The sequence below is a fragment of the Lasiosphaeria miniovina genome (assembly GCF_030549165.1).
Source record: "Lasiosphaeria miniovina strain SMH2392-1A chromosome Unknown B0T26scaffold_5, whole genome shotgun sequence".
Lineage (NCBI taxonomy): Eukaryota > Fungi > Ascomycota > Sordariomycetes > Sordariales > Lasiosphaeriaceae > Lasiosphaeria > Lasiosphaeria miniovina.
The window spans coordinates 1,024,554-1,040,173 of record NW_026848224.1 but is presented as its reverse complement, the minus strand read 5'-3'; the positions used below and the strand labels follow the sequence as shown (position 1 = coordinate 1,040,173).

The following is a 15,620-nucleotide window of genomic DNA, read 5'->3' as shown; positions in this document are numbered from 1 at the left end:
ACCACCGCTGCACGATGTGTTCATGGTTTCGCCCTTGCACGGCAAATTTCGGATGCAACCGGCAGGAACACCTCCCGCTCTGCAGTGACTGGCACCGGCTGCCATGTGTGCTCTGTATTAAATTGAACTTCACCATCCCACCACTCAAACCCTGTCTCGTCCGGTCACTACATCCAATAACCCTTCTTTGACAATGGCGGCCGAAACAGAAACCGTGCAGATTGTGATCGACTCGCTTCTCGCTGCCGGCGTAAAATACGTCTTCGGCGTGCCGGGCGCCAAGATCGACTCCGTCTTCAATGCGCTTATCGACCACCCCGAGATCAAGCTCGTGGTCTGCCGCCACGAACAGAATGCCGCCTTCATTGCCGCCGCTATCGGGAGGCTCACCGACCGGCCTGGCGTGTGCATCGCTACGTCGGGTCCGGGCACAAGCAATCTCGTCACTGGTCTCATCACAGCTACGGACGAGGGCGCGCCAATGGTCGCCATCGTGGGAACCGTCAAGCGCTCCCAGGCATCAAAGCGGACCCACCAGAGCTTGCGTGCCACAGAACTGCTGGCGCCCGTCACCAAGAAGGTGCTCGACGTCGTGATGCCCGACCAGATTGCCGAGATCATGGTAGCGGCCTTCCGGGTGGCCAATTCCCACCACCGGGGTGCAACCGCCGTAACCCTGCCCATCGATGTCATGACGGCCGGCATCAAGTCGTCCATTCCCGCCTTCCCACCCAGTGCATTTGTCCCACCGGAATACGGTTGTGCACCAAAACAGGCTCTCAGCAAAGCAGGTGACCTCATCGCGCAGTCCAAGTTTCCCGTGCTTTTCCTCGGCGCACGCGCTGCAGACGCGCCCGTGGTCCAAGCAGTGCACGCCTTCCTGCGCAAGCACCCTATCCGCGTCGTCGAGACATTTCAGGCGGCCGGAGCAATCTCGAAGGAGCTGATTCACCTGTTCTTTGGGCGCATTGGAATTTTTCGCAACCAGACTGGCGACAAGCTGCTGCAACAAGCCGACCTTGTGATCACCGTCGGTTATGACCAGGCAGAGTATGATGCCAACCAGTGGAACCCCACCAACCGTTTTGATATCATCCACCTTGACACCGGCCCGGCCGATCTTGGGTTCAACTACGCCCCAAAGCTCGAGCTGGTGGGATCGCTAACCGGAAACATTGATGCTCTGGCCACCATCCTCGGCACTCGGGTTCCGTCCTCTGTCTTGGCTCGTCCGCACGAGACCGACGTCGCGAAGAAGCTCTTCGCCGAGTTTCACGCATGGGAGACGGACGTTGACGCAGCGCCCAAGCCCAACGGCGGGCCCGTCCACCCCCTGTACTTCATCTGCCTGCTGCAGTCCCTGATCAACCCCGGCACGACCGTCATCTCGGACGTCGGCAGCGTGTACATCTGGCTGAGTCGGTTCTTCTACTCGTACGAGCCCAAAACGTTCCTCGTGTCCAACGCGCAGCAGACACTGGGCGTGGCGCTTCCGTGGGCGATCGGCGCGTCGTTTGCCCAGACTCCCGTCCCCTGCGCGCGCAAAGTCGTCAGCATCAGCGGCGACGGCGGCTTCCTGTTCAGCGGCCAGGAGCTCGCCACAGCTGTGAAGCATGGCTGCAACATCACACACTTTATTTGGAACGATGGTGCCTATAACATGGTCGAGTTCCAGGAGGTCGACAAGTACGGCCGCAGCTCGGGCGTCGAGCTCGGCGGCGTCGACTTCAAGACGTATGCCGAGGCCTTTGGCGCAAAGGGCATCAAAGTCACCAGCTCTACCGAGATGGAGGCGGCCATGAAGGAAGCCCTCGCACACAAGGGCGTCTGCGTCGTCGACATCACCATTGACTATTCGCGTAACTATGAGCTTATGGCCAATGTTATTGCTGACAGCGTTTCCTGATTGGTTATATACCATTGGTAGGCAAAGCGTGGTTTGGAGATCGTGTCGACGTATCCATCAGAGTTGACTGTATGTGGTTGGATATCTCTTCTCCGTTTTCGCATACACGCATCGGCCTCAGATCTGGTTTCTGTCAAGTTTGTCAATTTTAGCAATTTCCCGTCAACACTTGAGGATAATTATTAGAAATAGGAGTTGCCGAAGATAAACAACCGACCTTTTGCTCTTGCTACCAGACAACTGACAACATGGTCAAGGCTCTTTCTGCCCAAGACACTGCCGGTTTCGAGGTGCTGGCACACACTACCCAGCCACTTACGCTGAGTCTTCAGCTCTGCTCTACAACCAAATCCTTGGGTGCTTGTTATATGGCTCGACCTCAAGAATTTTACAGGGGAGGTAATAACTACTGGAATCTCTGCTTTAGAATCCTCGTCGCATATTACTTCTCTAAAACCACCTATTGAAGGCCTTTCTAGCCGGTTTATTTACGATAATCTTCTCTTTCATCCCAAGTACGAAGTACCACGGCAACAACCATTCAGGGATTGGAGTGTACATTTGATCTTCTGCTTGGCTTGCAGGAGGCGCCCGGGCTATGCACCTGCAGAGCAGCCTAGCTAGCCGGTCACTTGACAGACAACCCGAAATGCCCCTCCTTCGTCCTAGCCTATACAGATGAGGCTCTCTCTAGGGCCAAGATACTCTTCGGAAGCTGACCGCACTTCGAGTCTCTCTTCCACTGTGCCCAGAGACAATTTGCGGTGTTCACTGTACTTGTCTTTCACCTCTTCAATGATTGTATTGTGGACAGGTGTCAGTCATGGACCCGCTATCGATTGTTGTCTCGTCAGCGAGCCTCGCCGAATTCTGCGGCAAGGTGAGTTTGTGATCCCTCTCTTCCACAGCTCTCACTCGTTGCCAGCTACTAAATACGCCGACACAACTATGCGCAGGTCTCTATCCTGATTTATGATTTCATAGACGGGTCCGCAAATGTCGACTATAACCTTGCCGGCATGAAGCGCGAGGTGGAGGGCCTTGGCCGCGTCCTCGACGCCATCGGCCATAGCAAAGTTGGCTCTTCAGATATTGAAGCTGCCTCACGAGACTCTGGCAGAGAGCTGGTGAGCAGTCTGCACGAGTCACTCTGGGACTGTCGAGGGAGCCTTGAGAAGCTCGCCGAAGCCCTTGCAAGCTTCAACAAACCGCGCAGTCTCCTGTGGTCGAGTCGGCCAGGCCGACAGATCCGCCTGTCGCTCAAGGCCAAAGATATAGCTCAGTACCGACAGCAGATCAAATCTCATACACAGGATATGCAACTCAGTCTGGGTGTAATATCCATGTAAGTTCCTTTCACGATACACAGGAACTGACGGGTTAAAGGTTGGCTAACTCAACCCACACACTTAGTTGCCTTCAACTCAAAGATAGAGCGAATTCGGATGAAATCCTTCAGAGCCTTCACAACTTGGAAGCGCAGATTGGCGGGACAAGCAGGGCCCGTCCTGGGACTCACCGCAAGCAACTCGTGGACGCTGCCGAGTCGATCTGTTCCAATGCCAGCGTCATCGTGGGCAGGTCAACGACGTCATCCCACTACAACCCGAGTATTCACGGCGAGCGCCTGAGCGAGACCAAAAAAGAAGGCATTCTGGGTTGGATACCACCGCCCATTTCTGAGGATACCGAAAGCTTTGACAGGTCTCGGACAGCCGTTGACGACAGCGACGAGACCGATATCGACAATGAGTTCTTCCAAAGCTAAAGCAATTGGCGCTGAACAGCTTCTCGGCAGGCAAGTACGATGCTGCTGCAAGCTATCTGGCTAAGCTCATTTCGTCCAGAGGCACCGAGGACACGGCGGCGAGACTCATGCTGGCGATTAGCCAGGCATCCATAGGTAAATGGCAAGAGGTGGACCAGTCAGTCTTGCTGCCGGAGGCCTGTCCGTCATACGATCCCGTGGCAGTTCACCACTACTTTCACCTCCTCCACGCTGCAGCTCTTCATCACCTGGCCCAGGAAGAGGCCACAACGGCCTTTGAGCTTTGCCGCCGTGCAGTCAAAGGAAAGAAGACCTTCTTTGGCAAGTCGACCGACTCCTACAACTATTCGCTCGCCCTGCTGTCCGCCATCAGCATCTCTCTAGGGGATAGGGTAAGTGCGGAGGTCTACCGAGAGATGCTTCCCACGGGCAAGGTCTACGAGCTCTTCTTCGAAGCCCCTGGAATGGCTATCCCAAAATACATTGACTGGGCCCTCGGTTCCGGCCCCTTGCCAGAAGGGGAGGTAATAACCCGACAAGTTACAAACACAGACTTGCCTGGGGCATTGCCCAAAGTCAAGGGTCTGATGTCCTCGGATCATGACGAAATTTTCAACCCAGTGGTCCCGGCTGGGCTTGCTATTCCAGTGGTCGAGCACGTGGAGGACAACACTGAGCCTGATGCGTCGGTTCAGCCTCTAGTCCCAGTACTACGGAGTGCGGAGCACCAAACCGGGCTAGATATCCAGCTTCACCCCCCATTATCAGTCCTTCACAACGTGGACCACCAAACTAGACCAAAGGTTATTTTAGGGTTTGCTTTGAGTGCCACTCAGACCTTTGCTGCATTCACCGTGGTCGATGGTTCTGGGAAATTCACAAAAGCCCGACCATTTAAACACTGGCCTCAGTTCGGAAAGCCTGGGAGTCTAGCGGAGTCTAGCGCCGTAAGTTTCCCGTCTTGGTGTTCTCGAGCGCTTGAAGCTAAGTTGGTACCCATGACTAGGTCACAAACCAATATTCAATCACCAGTGGACGAAGAAAAACCTCCATAATGTGGGGCAATTTGTCCCCGGGTCAAGTCACCGAGTCACCCATACAACCACTTTCCCTCTCTTGTTTCAGGGAGCTATATTTTCGAAGAGGCCTCTCGTCGGAGTATACGGAGCACTATGACATGCTTCGACAGTTCTTCGCCAGGGTTAAGGATTTCGTGCACAAGAAAGTGTGCGCTATTGAGGGACTCAAGGGCCATGTTCCCTACGAAAGCTATCTTGCTTGGCCATTTGAGCTACGGGAAATGGGTCAGGGGGTTCAGGACGCCTATACGCGGCTTTTGAAAGACATCCCTCACACGGTCACTATTTCTCTATATGGGGCGGTACTTGCCTATAACAACTACTCTCGGTGCCTTGGCTTGAGGAAGGGGTCTTACATTTTGTCATTGTCGTTTGAAGCCGGCGGTGCTACCGCGACGGTCTTTCGAGTAGTAGGGACTAGGCCATTCTTGGTCGAACAGATTGATCACACCAGGGTTTTAGTCTACGGGTAAGTTATAGACTATCTTGCGTGTGTCTGAGATTATCCTCCGCAACTAATCAAGACTACTGCTCCAGGGAACTGATTCTTCGAGACGCAAAGAAGCGAGATCGACTATCTGCTGAAGGCTCTGCTGGCTCGGAGCCAGAACATTACGACATTAAATTCCCCCTTCACTCGCCAGACCTTATCGACAATAGTACCCAGATAGAGTGTGATATCAGCGGAGTCAAGTCGACCCAACCTGCCAACGAACTTGGGCAGATTTTCCAGTTTCTGAACAACATCGTTAGGCCCCTGCCAGGAACAACAGAGGCATCGAATGTAAGTATTGGCTTTTATAACAGTTGCGTTGCCGCCCACTCCTCGTACCAGCTGACCAGCTTCATTAGGTGATACATTTCGGTTGGTCCAACAGCCTCCATTATCCGATTCAGAAACATGTACACCGCTACATCCACGAAATGCAGGCCGCAGGTCTCAACGCCAGACTCGTGAGCCACCTGCCGAGGGCGTCGGAGAAGTTCTACAATGTCCCCGGCGTAGCCTCACACGCGTTTGCAGCTGTCTACTCTAACATCCCGCCGCCTCCGGAGCCGACTGCGCCTGATGAGTTGACGGCGCGTTGGGATGTCTGCAGCGACTGCTGGCATGGGAAAATCGAGGCTCCCACAGCCACGCAGACGCATTAGATGGGCCCTGAACTTGTAATTATGTAGGTAGCTAATCCAGCAATTAAGACGCCTTCGAGACCTTAGGAGTACGAGCCAGGATCGGGCAAGCTGAAAAGCACCCTGTGCTGTACCCAACGCCACCAAACCGGGGTCCCTTTTCTGGGAGTAGTTACGGCGCTAATTCATGGTTCTTACCCCACCTGGACTACCTACCTATGCACAAGAACAGAACAGAACGAAGGGCATTCAAGTCGTATTTAACATTGCACTTGAAGATGAATTTTTTAAAGGTTGAAATAAAGGGCTGCCGCTTAGGTGTTAAAGTCCGCTCCAGTGGAGAGCGATGCGTATATCATTGTGGGTAAAATACACGGTTTGGGCTATTCTCGTACTTGTTGTGGTTTGTGGTTTGCTGGTGGTTGACCTTATGAGTCGGAAAAAAGGTGTAGTAGGTAGGATCAACCGACCATTCGGTTCCCATCATTGCCATCATGGGCAAGACTGGCGCCGGCAAGAGCACCTTCATCAACACGCTTGGTGGGACAAGTATTGGCGGCGGCGTAACACCGGTGATTGGGCACGGGCTTGAGTCGATTAAGTCGTTATTTTCCTGGTGGACCAAGGCGGAAGCTGATTTTGGATCCATGCACATCCAAGCTGGAGTGAGTGGTACGAGGTGATCTTTATGGACAAAAAGGCCTATCTCATTACCACCCCTGGGTTCGACGACTCGCGGTCGCAGCGTTTGTACTAGTCTAATTATGCTGGACGACTTCCTCGACGAGGAGCTTTGATATCCCAAACTTTTCCATCAAATCTAAATTCTTGCTCAGGCGCCTTTTCATCCGGGCCCAAGAAGATACCTGCTACCCGCTGGTTTCCAAGCTCTTCGACCTCGTGCTGCGGCAGTCGACCGACCGGTGGTAGATGAGTCGTGTACGCCGCATGCTCCCCGGGCATCCAATCGTTGAGCAGGCGAGCGTTGAGCAAAACCTCAGCCATGTGGTTTCGCTCTTCAGCACCCTCTGGTGCCCGGAACTCGGTGGGAATCTTCAAAATTGAGAATCGGTATGCCCGGTCCGAAGGGCTGTGAAGAGCTCGGGACTGGACGGCTCGAAACCGGCGGTAATGTGGGTTGCAGGGGTCCAAGAAGCGAAAGTACAGCTCTAGGTCTTCGGGGGTTTGGAGGTACCTGTCCGATTTCAGTGCACATCCGAGCACCAGGCAATATGCGTCCCGGTCGCGCCGCCAGTCCGTTCCTTCGCCTTCGGGATCCGCCGAAAGAGCCTGACGGAGCACGCTTGTGGCGAAATCTCGGTAGACGGCCTGTGTCGATACTGCAAACTGGGAAACGCGAGTCGAAAGTATATACGAGGAAGTCAGGAACTCCCAGACGGTATAGTGGGCAAGTGTGATGGAGCAAGCGGCGGCATCGGTGAGGCGGCCTTGGCTTTTGACGGTGACGAGGCAGCCGCAGAGGTCTTGGAGGTAATCCCAGTCGAAGACGCCGTTTCCGCCGGCTGGGACACTGCCGTACAAGTCAAAGGTGACTGCCTCGAGTAGCAGTTTTGCGTTGATAGCTCGACGGGCTGGCCAAGGTGCTCTGGAGTCACCGTAGATCCATAGGAGGACACGAGAAACGAATTGCCGATCGGCGTCTGGGATAGCGTCGAATATTCTGACATAGGTCTCGCTCAGGTCTGGGGGCAAGTCTTGCAGCACGGAGAGGAGTTTCGTCTTATCACCAAGCCTCTCGATGCTATGGAGTTGACAATCGACCCAGCGGAACCTGTTCATTTAGTCGGAGAAAGCTCATTCAAGTTCCCCAAGGCTCAACTTACATGCCATTAGCCTTTACTACCAGCGCATCTTCAATTTCTTGGAAAGAGTCCCGCCACCGCTGGAGACGGAAGCTGGAGTTGAGCCTCGAACGAATGTGGCGCTTAATGTCGGCATCGACATATCGGTTCTTCATCGATATGGATATCGAGATGCCGGAAAAGAAGCGCTCAATATCCCAGTATTTCCGACTCGTAGCGAGAAAACGGACCTTTTGGAACCGGCTATCCAGGGTCATGGTAGCAAGCAAACGCACCAGCTCGTCCCGAGGTGTGCTCTCATCGACCGCATCTACAACGATGAAAAGGCTCTCAAGCCGCACTAGAGCAAGCTCCAGGACGTACTGCAGCTCAGAGAGGGTGGGCTCACAGCCTCGATCGTGGAGCTGCTTGAGTTGGGAGGGCGCCCAGCTCAACTGCCGACATACCTGGGAAACAACCCAACTCAGGAGCGGCAGGGATTCGTCTTGGCCGTTCGAGTAATGGCAGTAGTAGTAGGCGTACTTCTGGTTCGTAGTGCCTTCACAGTAGAGCTTCATTTGCTCGATGGCAAAAGATGCCAGAACTGTCTTGCCGGCGCCAGGGATTCCATGGATCCAAAGCATTCGGTCGGGGCATGTTAATGACATCCACGATTCCAACTCGGCGGACCGTGCTAGCCAGGCGCATGTGTACGGTTCATGTTTGCTGATTGCGGCATTGTGTAGCCGTGACGGATTTGTCCTCTCCAGCCAAGTGTGAATATCCCGGCGCTCGGATTCTTTGCCGGTCAGGTTAGCCAGGTGAGCAGCGGGTGTGGGTGGGGTGAAGAAGCCATAGTTACCAGAGACATCGATTTGCAACTTTTGGATGCTTGTTTTGATACCTTGCAGCTCGTGACTAATAGAACAAAATGAGCAATCCGTACTAACGATTGATCGTCAACATGAGCGGCTCACATGATGTCACCGGACATCATCAGGAGTAGAGTAGCTTTGTGCTGCGAGAGTTCAGCTAGCAATTTCCTAGCTTTGTTCTGTTTCAGCGGCCAAGCAAGCTCGGCGATAGTGAGGCGGCGGCGATGACCCTGACCCTGACCCTGGCTCGCGTCGGTAGGAAGAAGGCCCTCTAGGTTAGAGAGACAGCGGTAACAAGCTTCAAGGGGGCCGCCCTTGGCGAAGAGAGACAGCTGGTCGATTCCTGTTAGGTCGTCAACAATTGTTCGGAGGGACGACACTTCGCCATGAATCATGCGAAAGTCGCTCGGCGCGTCTTTGAGCCCATCGATACAGTATTTGCTTAGCCGAATAATGCGGTCCGCAAGCCCGATAAAGGCCAAGAGACTCGCCCCGACAGATAGAGGGTCCGCCATCACCAAACTTTTGCCGTTCAAGGTTGGGGGAAGAGGTGCGGGGACGGACAGTGTCGGGCGCTGCTGCCTGACAGCCCCATGTCCCAGGTCTCTTGAAGTGTGGAAGATGACAGCGCTAGTGGTTAACGAATTAAAAGTCGAGTACACTAACAAAAGTGGTTCGCCCAACCATATACTAAATTATACGGATATCTTAAGTAATTAGTTACAGTAGAAGGCGAAACGGGTGTCGCTGGATTTTTAGTTAACTTTTTTAGTGACTGCGGGGGAAGTCTTGGCTTTGCGGGATGCGCCTGTAGCGGGAAAGTACTAAGGGAGCAATGCCTAACAGGAGCAGAAACTGGTGGCTGCCCTCCCGCTTTCCTTCTTCCTCTTCTTTTCATCCCCGCCGGCCAACGCTTTAGTGCTGCCGCGCGAGAGGTAACATCCTCATACTCTCCACGCCATGCATAGTCACTTGAAAAAGCTGAGACCGGCACGACGAGACAATTATTCTTGCAACTAAGACTCAGTATCCTGGTGCGGAACCACCCATCCAGACTAGCCTCCTAATCAGTGGAAGGCCAAGTAAGCGACAGTGGCGTATGGGATCAGGCATAATGGCGAGAGCCTGCTGTGGATACCGTCTATTCTTAGCGGCAGAGTACAGGGAAGAGAGAAGAAGATGGGGGGTGCAGGAGTTGGCGGAGCATGAATCCACCAATTGATCAATGAGCTGCTTTGGTTGGCAACATAAGGTGTTCCTTGGTCAACAGCGTAGAGTAATGTAATAACAAAACCCGGAGTCAAACTGGGATGATGGCAACATTGATCGAGTTGAATTGCCTGATGGAATGACTCCGAAAATCATGATGTGCCCACAATCGCTCGCGAACTCTCAGCATCCGACCAAAGTTCCGGGTCGGCTTCTTTAAACGACTTCGCCGTCTCACGGATCAAGGTCTCCATGCAGTTGTCCAAGTCCGCATTCATCTATTTAAAGTTCCGAGTTAGAAATTGAACGCTCCGCTCAAAGCAAGCATGATAGGCAGCAGAACAGAAAGCGATAGATAGGGCTCTTGCAGAGAATGACTAGCCTTCTCAGCGAGTTCTTCGGCTCCAGAGCATATCTTCTCTCTCCGCCTCGTTATATCGTCCAACGTAGCCTCGAGACCACCCGCTGCTGGACCCTCGAGGAGGCGAAGCCCACTAAACCAATTGATGCCGGGAATGATGTACTGGGACGAGACATCGTTGTACAGTTTGGCTGCCTTGGCCGCGAAGAGGAAACTAGCCTTCAGTTGGAATGACTTTTCGAAGATGCTCTGCCGAGAAGATAGTGCCAAATTGTTAGCCAAGGAAGTACACAATATATTTACTAGTCACAGAGGCGGCGCGACACTAACCTTCTTTATATCTTTGTCCTGACGTTCCTCTAGCCCAATTGTCGGGTCGAAAACAAATTTTCCGGCTTCAGTGCCAATATCCAATAGGTTCTGAATGTTGATGAGATACTCCATGAACATGTCAATCTTGTCCTGTAGGTCAGACAAATAGTTGATTGATCTTCGTACGATGTCGGTTAGGTGGGACTGTTAGTTCTATGCAGTCAGCCGAGATACACATGTATTCTCTCTCAATGACTGCATGAGGATATTTCATTCGTATCCACTTACGAGGGATTGGGCGTGAGCAGCGAGTTCCGCTAATGTCCCTTTCAGACTGGCGGTTTCCCTCTCTAGTCGGTTGATCCTCTCCGTCTTCTCTTGCCGACGAGAATCAATGACTGAGTATTGCACTCCTAGAGCAAGTAATCCAGCGAGTGCAGCTGGAACAGACACACCCACCGCCGCGAGGCCCCCGACAATAGCTCCGGCCCCGGCTAAAGTGGCTTTATGTAACCCAATTCTGTTAGCATCCTGTATCACATCACGCTGGAGCGACGGAATGAAGACAACGTACGAGGGATGTTGTTGACAGCAGCCTCGTAGGCGCCGAGAGCCCCTTCGAACCTCGACGTGAGTTCGGCCAGGAGTCTCCGTTCTTGCTCGAGCAGCTTCTCGGACTGCAATTTCTCCATTTCCTTCTTCTCAAGTTCGCTCTTGGTACGTTGTTCTTGCTGCAGGTTCTGTGCTACTACGCGTTAGCCGTGCGCTCCCTCGTGGTTTGAAGTCTGTTTCTCCGCACGCACTGGCTGCCTCCTCCAGTGCTCGCAAGAGGCAGGCTGTAAGCTCTCGCCACTTCCCGAACTCAATTCTGATATTGCAAATCTCTTGCACCGAGTCGCTCGCCATGGCTTGGCCGCAGTCGAAGTATCGCTTGAAGTGTCGGTCCCTGGCAGCAGACTGATTTGGGTCGAGATACTTCGTCATTTGGTCAACCTACGCAGAATTTTGATCAGTTTCTGTCCAAAGAGTGTAGTGAAGCTTCCAACACTGACCGTGCCTCTGGGCCGACCCATCTCATTCGCCCAGCGATGAACCTTTCTCATGCGCTCCCCCGTGTGTCTGAGAGCATCTACGCCTACTGCCAGGCAGTTTTTGGCATTGGCGTAGAGACTTTCATATCTTCAGGCAGTTCTGTGAGTCAAAGATCTCTAGATGACCACCCCAGTGGGGCCAGGAGGTGCAAGCTAATTCGAGACCACCCACATTAGTCCCTCGCCGGAGAGGGGGATACCCATCACTTCCTTTGTAGAGACTATCAATAGTACCTGCGCCATAGCAACGACGCATTCGGGGCCAGCTTGGATGTTTAGGCTCCATTCTCGCGAAGGTTGAATTTGATCCTGCAGCTCTTTGCCGATTCGGGTCAGCTCTTTCTCTGGCTCCATCGAAAGCACGTTGCCAAAGTGGAATCGAGGAGGCGCTGGAAGTGGACTTAATTCGAGATTCACGACTCTGGGTGGTGTCGGGCGAGATGAAAGTGATAAACGTGAGCGCGGATCGTACCTGATTGGGGGCTGGGCAACGATTCCCTTTTGCTTGAGCTTAAAGGCGGTTCTGCTCCTCCCCTCAACCACGAGGATCCCACGTATATCTAGCAATGCTACATGAGATTGATGCCCAATGTCCGACTACCAATGCCGCGGCACCTAACGGCCAGCACATGACGCCCTGCTACAGTGCTTGTGCGACACACCTTCTCAGGGATGCCTGCGGTTGGTCAGAATTTCTGACAGGTTGTAGAGAAGGGCTAGGCTGAGCATATCTCACTGATTGACGTGAAATGCTAGTCGCCGCTAATGGAGGCATTTCACCAGGGGTCCGCCTGCACGTACTGCTGGCTGAAGTACTAATACTTAGCGGAGAAAAAAAAAAGGACAGCTCAAACAACGACACAGACACTCTCGGTGGAATTCTGACTCATTGTAGCTAATGAATATTCAGTGGGATGTACGGAGTACATACTTGTGGAGCCGGTTCTGGCTTTGTTAGGCACTGCTCTTTAGTACCTCTCTACTACAAATGCGCCCCTGCAAAGCCACATAAACCATAGGCTTACCCCGCGGTCCTTAAAAAAGTTGAATGAAAAAAACAGCGACACCCATTTCGCCTTCTACTGTAACGTTACTTCATTAGGGAAGAATAAAAATAATCCACTCAAAATAAATGTTAATGTTTAATTATCGCGTTTTCTTCATACAATAACATCTTTCAAGTGGTTCTCGACATATATATATAGTAAATCGACCCTAAAAACAACCTTAACTACCCTAACTGTGTCGCTCTACGCTTGCGATTGTGGTACTGTCTCTAGCTCAACAAGGTTCATAAGTCGGCTGGTATGACTCTGTCTGTGCCACTCGATTGTTTGACATTTCGCTGCACCTAGGAAATATTTAACTGTGTTCATCTTAGTGTGTGCGTAAGAATGGGTATAAGCTATTTCGGTTTTGCATGATATAACTATGGAAGCCCCTCGTTCAGTAGAGCCTCAAGCAGACGAAACCAAATATTTATAGTAAATATCTGGGCAAGAGTTTCAAGCTAAGCCAGTAAAAGACGAGGATATCACTATTAGATGCGAAATTAGCCCCAGTGCGGAAACGACCCAGAACATGTATCGGCAAAGGCTCCGGGCGGCAGAAACGCCAGCGACCTGATGATTTCGACCATGATGAACAGCCGCGCCAGCACATAGGGCAGAAAGATGCCGAAGACGAGAACAAGGCTGACTGCAGTCCGAATAATTCCCTTCTTGGGGTCTACGCCAAATGGATTGAGGCGTATCCACATGACCATAGGGAACGCAGCAACGATAGGCAATACCGTGGTCAGAACTGAGCAGACTCGCCAAGCAAGTCTCTCGCCACGCGTGGGGAATTCGAAGTTCCACGCCAGGCAATGCAGAGCGCCGAACAGGGCGCCGCCAAAGATTGCACCGAAGACAATCGGGAGCGTATCTTCATTATCAGCGAAGAAGCCGTGTATGGAGTTGCGTATCAGGCGCATGTAGTCTGTCCCACCCGGATTACTAGCATCGTTGGGGATTGGGATTGGGCCGACGTCTGGCTCGTGGAAGTAGCTTCGCGGCCCGTGCCAGAGGTAGCTGGGGCCAAACTTTGCAAGGCAGGCGCGGCACTTCTCGAAGGACCAATCTGGCCGATGCCAGACATTTAGAAGATCGGATGGCACAACTCCTACGGAGGGATCATTGTGCCTCCTAGGGTTCGCCTGAACAATGTGGATTGTATCGACGCCTTGGGGCCGGTCCCAGTAAAGCACATAAGTGATGGCGCTCGAGACGGAGAACGCTAGCGTGGCGATTTCCAATTGCGTCGACGGCAATCCGAAGGCCCAGCGGGCAACGAGCTGTACTATCAAATAGGCAACCTGGACGATGGCGAGACCCTTGACCAGTGCGCCGCCTCTGTCGAGCTTCTCCAGTTGCTGCGATGGGATAAACGGCACTCGGCCCATGCCCATCTTCGAGGCACAATGCCACTGATTCAGGTTCAGCGCCAAGTATCGCCCGTTGAGACGGCCGAGATTAATTTCGTCCGATTTTGACACGACATTCTCCTTGTATTGCTCACCTGGCGGCGATTTCTCTGGCTCGCCTGGAGTCGTCTGAGGCGGTAGAGCGGAGCTAGTTATCGTATCTTTATTGGGTTCTTGTTCCTGGACTAGAGCATGGGTAAGGAGACGTCTGATATAATTACCTGGGCATTCAGGGGTTGGGGTCATGCCTTGGTTGGTTGCTGGAAACATAGAGTCGTCAACGTCGAGTATGAAATACCCCATATTACACAAGTAGCCATGTATCGACTCGAATGGAGCATTGTCCAGGGCATTGCCGTTGAGAAACCAGTCCGTCCCTCTTACTGCCAATCTCTCACCCAAAGCCTTCCCTACCAGGTACTCGGGGGCCAACACGGTGAAGATCATCCACTTGAGCTTGGTCCTTGAGTCGAGAATTCGCCACCACATCTTCTGGAGGAAGCCATTAGGGCGACGTCGGAGGGCAGGGACATTCAAGTGCTGGATGTTCCAAGTGCAGAGAAAAATGACTGAGAGGCAGTTCCAGACAATGCTTAGGGTGCTCCGAACATTGGGCCCCGAGACGAATTCTGTGCCGGGAGAGGGCAGCGGACACTCGGGTCTGAACGACGTGAGGGCCTGGCTGACATGTACGAACAGCCAAAGGCTCATGACTCGCTTCGGCGCCATTTCTAGGAACGGTAGATTGTAGCCGGACTCGACGGTTGATGATGTGCATTTGCGAAGTGGAGGGAGGGTGGAAGGACGCGAGTCTCAGCCGCATTTGATCGGTGTTGACACTTTTGTCAGGTGACCGGGCATGCATGATTGGGCCGTAATTCAACGGCATAATGCGTGAAGTGGAAATTAGGGGCTGCAATCCCAGCTTGGACTTGGGTCAGCACGCTCCAGTACGGAGAAGGGAAGAAGATACCTGAAGAATAAAATGGAAAATGGGGCTCTTTTGACGCTCGGAGGCTCCAGCGAGTTGATTCCGGTTTGTTATCACTTTTTTAGATAGCTTATCTATCGAAGTATTTATAATTAGTTATCATAAGTTAAGGCAATAGACGATTACCACGATAAAGTCCTGGGCTAGAAGGCAACCTGCGAAGCAAAAATGGAGACCCCAATCCCGCCAATGCGGAAGGCGGTACCAAAATGTAAAACATTATGACAAGAGTGGGATTCGAACCCACGCCCTTTCGGACCACGGATACCTGAGATTAAGGGTTTGGGATTCCTTAACGTGGCGCCTTAGACCGCTCGGCCATCTTGCCTGGATGTTGATTAGGACTTAATGCGGGAATTAGAGATAAGACGGGAGACCCAGTGGGTTTTTCTATTTCGCTTGTGCTTCTCACCCACTCCAACTTTTATTTTTGGAGTTGTGCGGTGGGGTGGCGCGGATCTCATTCCGATCTCGGTTGCTCGCGCGTTGCACCTTCCTTTTCATTGGACGAAGGATATGGAGAAATGGGGGGAATCGTCACCCGTATCGCCTTCTTCATCTGAGCTTATCAGGTTTGATGTCACTCGACTCGCAGTCGCACAAAACAGCCACGCAAGCGGCACGGCCGAGC

The 15,620-nt window shown here is 52.7% G+C and overlaps 6 protein-coding genes and 1 non-coding gene across 7 annotated transcripts; 2 read left to right on the top strand and 5 right to left on the bottom strand.

Moving 5' to 3' along the window:
- Nucleotides 1-193: 193 nt before the first annotated feature.
- On the top strand, nt 194-1,906 carry B0T26DRAFT_650129 (acetolactate synthase; the record flags this gene model as incomplete). The annotated part of the gene is made up of 1 exon (XM_060438155.1): nt 194-1,906. The coding sequence occupies one exon, from the start codon at nt 194-196 to the stop codon at nt 1,904-1,906; it is 1,713 nt and encodes a 570-aa protein (XP_060293982.1).
- Nucleotides 1,907-2,729: 823 nt separating this feature from the next.
- Nucleotides 2,730-5,905, top strand: B0T26DRAFT_752863 (uncharacterized protein; the record flags this gene model as incomplete). The annotated part of the gene is made up of 7 exons (XM_060445591.1): nt 2,730-2,786; nt 2,863-3,251; nt 3,341-3,658; nt 3,754-4,198; nt 4,864-5,222; nt 5,291-5,537; nt 5,606-5,905. The coding sequence occupies 7 exons, from the start codon at nt 2,730-2,732 to the stop codon at nt 5,903-5,905; spliced, it is 2,115 nt and encodes a 704-aa protein (XP_060293981.1).
- A 656-nt stretch (nt 5,906-6,561) lies between these two features.
- On the bottom strand, nt 6,562-8,611 carry B0T26DRAFT_343099 (uncharacterized protein). Its single transcript, XM_060434491.1, has 3 exons — nt 8,549-8,611; nt 7,729-8,485; nt 6,562-7,676 (listed from the first exon to the last, which is right to left on the bottom strand). Exons 2-3 carry the CDS (start codon nt 8,352-8,354, stop codon nt 6,647-6,649), a joined length of 1,656 nt encoding a protein of 551 aa, XP_060293980.1. The 5' UTR covers nt 8,355-8,485; nt 8,549-8,611; the 3' UTR covers nt 6,562-6,646.
- B0T26DRAFT_343158 (uncharacterized protein) lies at nt 8,564-9,130 on the bottom strand. Its single transcript, XM_060434492.1, has one exon. The coding sequence runs from the start codon at nt 9,074-9,076 to the stop codon at nt 8,660-8,662; it is 417 nt and encodes a 138-aa protein (XP_060293979.1). The 5' UTR covers nt 9,077-9,130; the 3' UTR covers nt 8,564-8,659.
- Nucleotides 9,131-9,548: 418 nt separating this feature from the next.
- On the bottom strand, nt 9,549-11,851 carry B0T26DRAFT_714885 (uncharacterized protein). The gene is made up of 8 exons (XM_060442219.1): nt 11,707-11,851; nt 11,496-11,622; nt 11,247-11,436; nt 11,018-11,188; nt 10,732-10,946; nt 10,462-10,647; nt 10,153-10,380; nt 9,549-10,048 (listed from the first exon to the last, which is right to left on the bottom strand). Exons 1-8 carry the CDS (start codon nt 11,775-11,777, stop codon nt 9,923-9,925), a joined length of 1,314 nt encoding a protein of 437 aa, XP_060293978.1. The 5' UTR covers nt 11,778-11,851; the 3' UTR covers nt 9,549-9,922.
- An 805-nt stretch (nt 11,852-12,656) lies between these two features.
- B0T26DRAFT_714882 (uncharacterized protein) lies at nt 12,657-15,211 on the bottom strand. The gene is made up of 2 exons (XM_060442218.1): nt 14,247-15,211; nt 12,657-14,183 (listed from the first exon to the last, which is right to left on the bottom strand). The coding sequence occupies exons 1-2, from the start codon at nt 14,725-14,727 to the stop codon at nt 13,087-13,089; spliced, it is 1,578 nt and encodes a 525-aa protein (XP_060293977.1). The 5' UTR covers nt 14,728-15,211; the 3' UTR covers nt 12,657-13,086.
- B0T26DRAFT_t158 lies at nt 15,212-15,317 on the bottom strand. Its single transcript has one exon. It is a non-coding gene; the product is annotated as a tRNA-Leu (tRNA).
- Nucleotides 15,318-15,620: the final 303 nt, after the last annotated feature.